This window comes from Vigna umbellata, chromosome 10 (assembly GCF_029865625.1).
Source record: "Vigna umbellata cultivar VRB3 chromosome 10, Vumbellata_1.0, whole genome shotgun sequence".
NCBI lineage: Eukaryota > Viridiplantae > Streptophyta > Magnoliopsida > Fabales > Fabaceae > Vigna > Vigna umbellata.
Genome location: NC_142174.1, coordinates 1655663 through 1665048, shown reverse-complemented (window position 1 = coordinate 1665048; position 9386 = coordinate 1655663). Strand labels below are relative to the sequence as shown.

Below are 9386 nucleotides of genomic sequence, written 5' to 3'. Positions count from 1 at the left end.
TTTTCATCAATCCAAATTCTCTTTTCTTTATCAAATGGAATTAAGTTCGAATTAAAAGTTAGCAGTATTCTTTCTTTATATTAGTGTTCCTTTCACGTAGATATTTTATTTTATCATGTGAAATGTCTATTAAAAGTTAAACACTTTTGATCATGAATCTTTTCATTTAAGATTTTGTAACCTTGAGATATGCTTTACATTTGTTATAATATGTTGATATTTTCAAGATAGGGGCATCAGGTCTTAGAATTATAGCTAGCCTTTTAGAAGTTAAAAAGGTCAAAATCATGATCAATATGTAGACTTACCGACCAACAGTTAAGACACCGCTCTGTGTATATAGTATTAGAATAGAATGATGATAAAACATGCTCATCTTGACTTTTGAGCTCAAAATACCTGAGGCTGTGTGTACAGCAAGTCAAAAACACTCCAAAAGAAAAATTAGAACCCAAAACATTTTTCACTTTTCAGTATAATACAACTCCAGCAGAAAAGATCTTGTATCGTCTAAACAAGTTAAGAAAAAAAAAACAGCTGAGGATATCACAACATGTCAGTTGGCAAGCTCCAAACAAAATTTAGAATCCAAAATGCTTTTCACTTTCCAGCAGAAGATAACTCGACAGCAAGGGAATAGGATAACCACGTATCGTGCTAAACTAGTTAAAATCGATACGGATATAAAAACATGTTCGTAGGCGTGCTGTATATATAACATTCACCAGATTATTTTCTTATTATTCATTATGAACACAACTATTGGCAAAAAGGCTATTCGATCTTCGGTAAAGAAGTTGGCAGATCCGCTGGGATATCTGAACTTGCCTGCCATGAAAAAATAAAGTTTTGCCATCAATTGTACTATCAATCTATATATATTAAACTAGTAATAAGTGATTTTAGTAATCTGCTGCCGTTAAGCATAAAGATGGTGATATCATTCTCTTTAATGGTTTGTATTATCACCAGCCAAAGAAAAATCATACAACAGATATTTTAAATGTAGAAAGAAATACATGATAGTGGGGTTAGTTGCAGTCAATCATATGTATGACTGAAATACTAAGTATGCAGCCACAGCTTTTTCAGGAATAAAAATTTAAAATATGGGGTTTTCAATTCTACTAATCAAGTGTCTTCACAAGTTTCAGTTTCCCGTGATGTAAACATTAAACACATTCTATTAAATGCTTTAAAGTACTAAATGACCTTATGTGTTCTCGATAATACTTTATTTTCTAAGAAAAAGAATTTTCATTTGAACTTCTTATCCAGAGGGTCTAGATTAGTCAGTCCAACCAATTGTACTAGCGTGATGTGGGCTTAAGGCTCCATAGTCCGGGGCTAGAAATATGCCTTCCATTCAGGCCATAAAATAGAAGTCAAAGCCTAGCCTAGCCTCAACCTACATTTTACATTTAAATAGCCCGGACTAGCCTGAACAAATATAAGACTAAATGGGTTGGACAAACATACTTGGAATTGATTCAGACCTATAATTTAGAGCCCTAGTTCAATGTTTTAATGGGCCTAATAGGGCAGGCCCAGGTCCAACTCGTTTTGCCACCTCTTATCAGGTGTTCACAAACACTAGAAAAATACTAAATATTTCATTACAAAAAAAATAAAATTATAGTTCCTTTTTTCTTTCATTTTCAAGTAGAATAAAGGGACAATTAGGATAATGGGATTTCCATACCTGAAGATATCTATTCAACATTGTTGTTGTACTGAAATTAAAACCTTGAACTGGTTCTTGTTTTGTTCGAGATGCATTAAGTTGTTTTCTGACTTGAGTAGCCAGTGACTGCATTATCATTAAATACGATGAGAATGAACCAAGAAATATAAAGTGGGAATAAAACTACAATTGAAATTGCATATATGTATTTATGAGATAAGAGTTGGAAGTCTTTCAGAAATTTCTTATATAGAAACACAATGAAACATTACTTATCTAAACCATACCTTCCCCAGCTCTACTCCCCACTGATCAAAAGAATTGATTCCCCAAATGAAACCCTCTACAGCAATTCTGTGTTCATAGATTGCCAACAACTGAGGAACATAGAGCACCAGGAAATTATGACCAATAAAGTAATTATGACCAATTATGTAGAATATACAACTCGATTATGGAACCAAAGATGCACATATGCCACCTTTATATTCTATCAAGAACTAAAAAAAGAAACTGAAGGATTGGAGAAAACACAACGAACAGAAAGAAAAATGAATGAAATTATTTGCCAAACAGATAGCTTTTGCAGTAGTTATTCTGATACTGGCCTAAACTGTCAACATATTATGAAGGAATAGGCATTAAAGAATAAAAACTAAAATACTCCCTATAAACAACTTTTCCAAAGTGAATGCTTATTTCTCATGTTAAATCTCCAGTGTGAATGCCTAGTTTGGAATATGACAAATAGCTTTTCAAAAGAGAAAAAATAAACTAAATGCATGTCCATATTGCAAAAATATGAATATTCAATATATTATTGTGCATAATTCTCATCAGTCATGTACCTAATTTTCCTCAGGAACATGCTCGATAAAATAAGTAAACAGGAATAAACCATTTTCCTTTAATTACTAATCACAACCTTGCGGACTATGTACCTGCCCAATATTGTAAGCATTCAATGATGGAAGCAGTAGGCTGAGAGAAGGTCGGTTACCGCTGAATGTCTATAGATTGGTTTAGAAAAAAAATGAGCATGTTAATGACTAAGGATTCAACTACTAAAATTGCAAGTTGCATTGAAGAAAGAATATCACCTTGTGAGGAATAAGGTGTGGGGAAACATTCTCCTTTTGCAGCTGGTCTGCTGTCTACAAGATTTTGATTTATGGTCATACTCCTCATGATAAATGAGGAGAGTTGAAAAATCTACTCCACAAAATTATAAAAAAGAAGCTATTTCTACAAGTTCAGTGCTGTCGAAACTTGCATATCAGTTACCTTCGAGTTGAGAGCATTGACACAGATTGTTTTACTTATATCCTTATTTATTTCTATTTGATATATAATTTAGAAGAACAGAGTAAGGACAAATGTACCTTTCCATATGCAAGGGCATCAGGTTGTGCAAAATAGTTGGACATGAGCTCATCATGGTTACTCACTACTTCACCTGGTTATAAATTACATTACCAAAATATTATCAGAGCACTGACTTTACAAAACTAAACTACGATGATTAAACTTGATAATGCTAATTTGTGTTCCTTACCTTTCAGAAAGACAGGTTGCTGACTTTTTACAACTCCAATAAAATCACAAGGAATTACACGCCCCTAAAAGTAAGAAATGCAAATTTCTCAACAAATAGCATATATACTAAATATTCATATTTTTCATACGGTTACAAAAATATGAAATAAAAAGAAGCAAAGTAAAATTGCAATAGAGGCAACAAGAACATAAGATTCTAAACTGCTAAAATCTAAATAACTACTGTTTTAAATAGGCTGGTAAAGAAAAGCAAAAATTCAGGTCAGCCAGGAGAAGTTAAGGAAAGCTGGATATAGGAATGTCTCATTTGCATATGTAGAAGAAATGTGCCCTTGGATTTTCAGTAACCTAGAGAAACGCTAATTGAAGATAACCATTATATCAGAGCACATTCCTGCTCGTATTAATTTGAAAGACAAAGGAAGGATGAAAATACACATGCAATTTCTTCCTGATTTTATTATTCCCATGTCAAAATCTCTAATTTGACCCAAGGATTAGCATTCAAAACAAGTAAAAACTGGAATTGAAATATAAACCACAACATGCAATAATTGTAGACATTATTTCATTAGAATGTGTTTTAAATCAAAATTAACATTCAGGACAGTAGTAATGTAGGCTTTTGACGTGATTAATTTCACCATTATTAAGCCCTTTACACAAGTAATATTTTCAAGTATAAATTTTCACAAAATTTATTAATTCTTCAAAGTTCAAACACCCAATTATATAGTACTTAGTAAATCACCTGATGTATGAGCTGATAAAAGCTATGCTGCCCATTAGTTCCTGGTTCACCAAAATCAATTTCGCCAGCCTCAAATGGTAGAGGAACACCATCAATTGAAACACCCTTGCCATTACTCTCCATGCTAACCTAAAGCAAAAAAACAATAATAAATATTATAAGAATAAAAGTAAAATAGAATTAAAATAATATTCAAGCACAATGCTGCAACAAACTTGCCTGTTGAATGTGGGGGGCCAACTTCTCCAGAGCTTGACTATAAGGTAAGATGGCCTGTAAAAATATCAAAATATCAAAAGTTTAATGTTTTGAATGAGGCCACTTAAGAACAACAAAACCTATTAAATATTTCTGAAGGGAACAGGTCAAATAAGCACTCACTCTGGCAGGATATCCAAGAAATGAAACATTCCATATGCTCAACAAACCCAGAAGCACCTGGAGTACTCCAATAAGATGTAATTGAGCATCTCATCAAGTGGTTGCCAAATGTACAAAAACATCTTAAATACAAGAAAACCTAAGGTCCAAGAAACAAGGGATCTGAAAATTACAATGAACCAAATTCCTACCCACAGTTTAACCTCTTCTTCAAAAAGAAGAAGGAATAATTAAGAAAAAAAATCCAAAGCTGTGGAATTGGTAATGCTCCAAATAGTGAAAGAAACAAAGGGAAAAAAGAGAGGAAATAAAAGCTGAAAGGAGCAGCACGTGATACAGAAAATTTAGTTTTACAATTATAGAATATAACACTAACCATACTGCAGGGATAGCCAGTATGCAGTATCACAATAATTAAAGAATACATGCTTGAACAAGAAGAGATCCACATACAATAAAGCTCAAAAGTATAAAATATCTGAAAAGGGGCACTTACAGGTATATTGCTTTCAAAGGGCTGTGAATAGAAATGTTGATCAATGCTTGAAGCCCCACTTAAGAACCTTTAAGGGAAAAAAGACCATCATAAAGAAAACATTCAAGTATATGTTTCTTAGTTTCTTGCCGAAGGAATATTCAAAACTGAGTTGCCAGTGCCAATAGTATGCAGAACATAATTGAAATCTAAATACATTTAATGGAAATCAAAATATGCTATATCTCATTCTTAAAAGTCATGATTATCGAAAGCATTCTTATCTACATCATTCTTGTAATCTTTGAAGGTGATTATTTCCTTAAACGAAGAAGGTGAAGCACAACATAGCCATAAGAAGTTATACTATTTCTAGGAACAATCACTTCTAGAAGAGGTGCATACAGATTAGAACTATACTAACAGTGAAAGACATACTTCTCCATTACTGAGAAACCGTATTGTAAAGACAATGGCAAAACTCCAACAGCACTGCAAACTGCAAGCCACATTTCAGAACATCATAATCAAATCTTTTGTAAACTTCAAATATTCTTTAACGGGTTAAGAAGAGGGGGAAATAGATTAAAGACTACTCACCACTGTATCGCCCACCGACCCAATCCCAAAACGCAAAAGCATTGTTAGGGTCAATACCAAACTGTTCCACAAGCTGCACCATAAATGAAAGAAAAATAGTTAAATATACAACCATAATAACAAATAGAAAACGCACTCTTCATGACTTTTTGTCTTTAGTAAAGAAAAAAATGCACAAATTTAAAAGAATTACCAAAGAAATTAGAACTTTGAGAACTTCACCCTTCTGTAATCTTCCTTATTACAGCTTTATTATTCAATTATTATGTTAGTGCCCTTTGGTATAGGTACATCCAACAATGATTCACACAAAAGCATAATGTTTTAACAGCACATATGCTGGCAAATAATGTGATTAGTTAAGGATTTAAGAAAACAAGGCTGCTACATGTATCGAGGCAAACGGTGGTGATCAATCAAATGCAGACATGACTCATGAATGAAAACAAGAGTTAGACATTGAAGAATACTTAATCAGATAGTGCCAAAAGAGGAAAATACAGCAATACCTTGAGATTTGTGCTAACAGCCACCATATGCTTTGCAACAGCAGAGGGCCTGGAAGGAATGAGAGACAGTCTTCAATTCATTATCAAAGTCAATTCTGAATAGTGTCCACTCTCTATCCTTTCAAAAGTTGGTGAACATATTTAGAAGTGGGGGGCATGGGGGTGGGGTTTATCTTCGAATAAGTAAGAAGAAACTATAAGTTCCAAATCTAGTTCTGCACATTTCATAAAAAACGAAGGAAACTACTGAAAGCCCAACCACTGCTTACACTAATATCCTTGAGCAACTTCTCTTAATGCGGCACTTACCCAAGTGCAGATGATATCCATTCTCTAAGAGTTCGAGCATTCAGCATGGTTTCAGCAGTTGTAAAAGTCTTTGAAACAACCACAACTGCAATTGTTATAGAAAGCATTAAAACATACAAGATAAGCCTCCATGTCTATTTAATATATATATAATATATATATATATATATATATATATATATATATAGGGGTTTGCTAACGGGCGTACGTCTGTTTTTCAGTTGGTACATTTTAGCAATGTGTACCGGGTTTTAGTAGACAAAAATATCCTTATCTATCATGGATTCTAACTTTTAAGGTTAAGGGTATTTTAATAATTTTCATTCTCAAAACTAAAAAAACCCAAACCCTTACTCACCTCCCTCATTCCTCTCAACCCTTTCTCTTTCATCTCTTTCACTTGAACATTTTCTCTGTCATCCTATGGTAGCTCATCAGAAACATTAGCTGTTAAACAATCTTACAAAAAATGATTTTATAATGAGTTTTCATTTTATAATTTTTGTCTTATCTAATTTTATCCAATTTTCACAAGCATAATGACATCCAAAGGAATTGGTAATTGGCCTGGAGGGTTTTTTTAGAGATGATGATTCAACATATGCAGATGATGAAAGTAGAGAGGTTAGTGAAGATGGTGAAATTGAAGAGATCTTGAATGAATCTTTGCCTGAAAGTGAATATGTCAATGACTCAACTCTTTACAAAGGCAAATTGTTTAACGACAAGTTTTTATGATTTTTTCAATTGGGACTACAGGATGACAGAGAAAAGGTGAGAGAGATGAAAGAGAAAGGATTGAGAGGAATGAGAGAGGTGAGTAAGGGTTTGGGAGTTTTTTTTTTTAGTTTTGAGAATAAAAATTAAAGTACCCTTAAGCTTAAAAGTTAGAATCCATAATATATAAGGGTATTTTTATCTACTAAAACCGATACACATTGCTAAAATGTAGCAACTGAAAAACAGGCATATATATATATATATATATATATATATATATATATATATATATATATATATATTCATATGTTAAACAATCGTTTACCAAGTGTTGTTTCAGGATTTAATCCTGTGATATTTCTAGCAACGTCAATAGGATCAACATTTGCAAGACTGCAGAGATTCAAATAGAGGATGAGATTGGTTTTATGAAAACAGTACAGCCAGCTTCTAGATGTGTAATAGTAAGCTAGATTCAGAAAAACAAATATTATACAGCTGGGGTCAACTAATGCTTGCAATTTCAGACTTCACTGACAACAGATACTTACAAGCGCAGCTGACGACCCCTTGCAGATTCAATAGCATCAGGGTCTGCAATATGACATAAATAAATAAATATATACTCAACAATTTTACTTGTTTCCAACTAAGAACGGTGTTCACACACACACAGACACTCATTTATTATAAGACAACACAATAAAAGGCCAATAACTGTAGAATTGCTATTAAAGAGACTAGCAGTAATCAAGCAACCTGTTTGAAGTGCAGTGTGTACAAACAGCGGACCCAAGAAGCTTCCCCCAATACCAATTGCAACAACGTCCTTCAAAGCCTTTCCTGTAGCACCAACCTTCACAAAAAAGGTTAGTAGTTAACACCCTTTAGTTCAAATGAATCAAATGGTCAAAAAACATCCCCTTAGAATATTGGAGTAGCACATTACCCAAGAACCATTGCGAACCCGCTCAGAGAACTCCTGGATGTTGTCAAGAACTTTCCAAACTTCTGGCACAACATTTTCCCCATCACTTTGTATGACAGCATCCCTTGAAGCACGAAGGGCGACGTGAAGCACGGACCTGTTTTCCGTGCTGTTAATCTGAAAGTGAATCCAGCATTATCCAAAAATAAAAAAGTAAGTAGATATTCTGTGTACTGGAAGTGTAAAAATCAAATCACAAACCCCTTCAACATAAGGTTGCTGTCTTTTACAATCACGGTGTTACCACCGATAGTCTTTGATTGGTCGACAGTCGATACTTTTTTACACTTGCCATACATAGATAATATTTTAAAGTCAAAATTAACACTAGCAAATAACGCATGACTTTGTTTATACTTGTGGACTGCGAAACTTTGTTAAATTTGAGGACAATGACTCACATGTTCCCCGCTGTACATGCGGTTAATCTTATCTCTGAGCGATGCAGCCTGCAAAAAATTAGAAAAAAAAATCAATAATCAGAATTGGAAATTCCTTTTATGGTTTTTCATGTGTCGTTTACCGATTGATAAAAGATTCAAGCACGAGCGCCAAACAACAAACCTCCGCCAATTTAAGTAGTTTTTGGATAGTTTCGGGAGTGGCTTGTTGCCTTGAATAGTCCAACAGAATGTCATCGAACTCACTACATAACATACAGAATCATAAAATTAATTTCCACAGCATGGAAAATAGGAAATGGAATTGAGAATTTTCTTGTTTTGTACTAAGAAACGGAGTTTGAATAATATATCGTTTGCTTACAGGAACATGGACTGGCACCGCTTATCATCGGTCAACAGATCGCGAAGATGCGTTTTCTTGATGTCCTCCACATGCGCCTGCTCAAAATTGAAACGCGACCCGTTTAATGGTAATTTCGGATTGAGGGCGAGAATTAACAACAATAAAGTTGATCGATTCAATTTTATTACGTTACCTTCAGGTCCTTCCATGGCTGAGTATCGGAAATGATAATGGATGATGCCATGAGCGCGACGAGGGAGAGTGTGACTGTGTGAGTGAATGAATGAATTCGAGACTCGCTTTGTGCGTTGTATGTAAGTCGGAACTTTCTTAACTTTGTTTCTTTCACATGGCGAGCGCTAAATGTTACACGTTGACGAACAAAAAGGCAAGAGAAAGGCTATTTCAATTTTTTTTTATACAATAGTTAGTTAATGCATAATGTAAGGAATTCTATATCGTGATTACACGAATTTCTTTGATAAATATAATAAAATTATGTTTCTTAGACTTCTGATTGTAACAAATTTTACTCTGATAATAATTCATTTTTTTTAAAATTATATTAACCAATACTTTTACGATATGGGTTAGAAGGATAATAATTAATTTCTTATTAAAATGCATGGCATAGATGTTTTTATAGTTGTGGTGTGAATTTATTA

At 33.6% G+C, this 9386-nt stretch overlaps 1 protein-coding gene across 1 annotated transcript; it reads right to left on the bottom strand.

The window, feature by feature from the left end:
• Window positions 1-439: 439 nt before the first annotated feature.
• Window positions 440-9109, bottom strand: LOC148191603 (glucose-6-phosphate isomerase, cytosolic-like). Its single transcript, XM_088100531.1, has 23 exons — window positions 8915-9109; window positions 8740-8816; window positions 8539-8620; window positions 8376-8423; window positions 7936-8091; window positions 7746-7842; window positions 7538-7580; window positions 7312-7379; window positions 6267-6351; window positions 5958-6006; window positions 5449-5521; window positions 5287-5347; window positions 4870-4936; window positions 4374-4430; window positions 4212-4265; window positions 3993-4121; window positions 3240-3303; window positions 3067-3140; window positions 2785-2838; window positions 2626-2694; window positions 1972-2061; window positions 1703-1810; window positions 440-828 (listed from the first exon to the last, which is right to left on the bottom strand). Exons 1-23 carry the CDS (start codon window positions 8963-8965, stop codon window positions 775-777), a joined length of 1710 nt encoding a protein of 569 aa, XP_087956657.1. The 5' UTR covers window positions 8966-9109; the 3' UTR covers window positions 440-774.
• Between the last annotated feature and the right edge of the window lie 277 nt (window positions 9110-9386).

Coding starts and splice junctions, on each gene's coding strand:
- LOC148191603 (XM_088100531.1), bottom strand. CDS start 8,965: ATGGCATCATCCATTATCATTTCCGATACTCAGCCATGGAAGGACCTG. Junction 4,937..5,286: donor GGTTTCTCAGTAATGGAGAA/GTATGTCTTTCA, acceptor TTTCCCTTAAAG/GTTCTTAAGTGGGGCTTCAA. Junction 2,695..2,784: donor CACACCTTATTCCTCACAAG/GTGATATTCTTT, acceptor ACCAATCTATAG/ACATTCAGCGGTAACCGACC.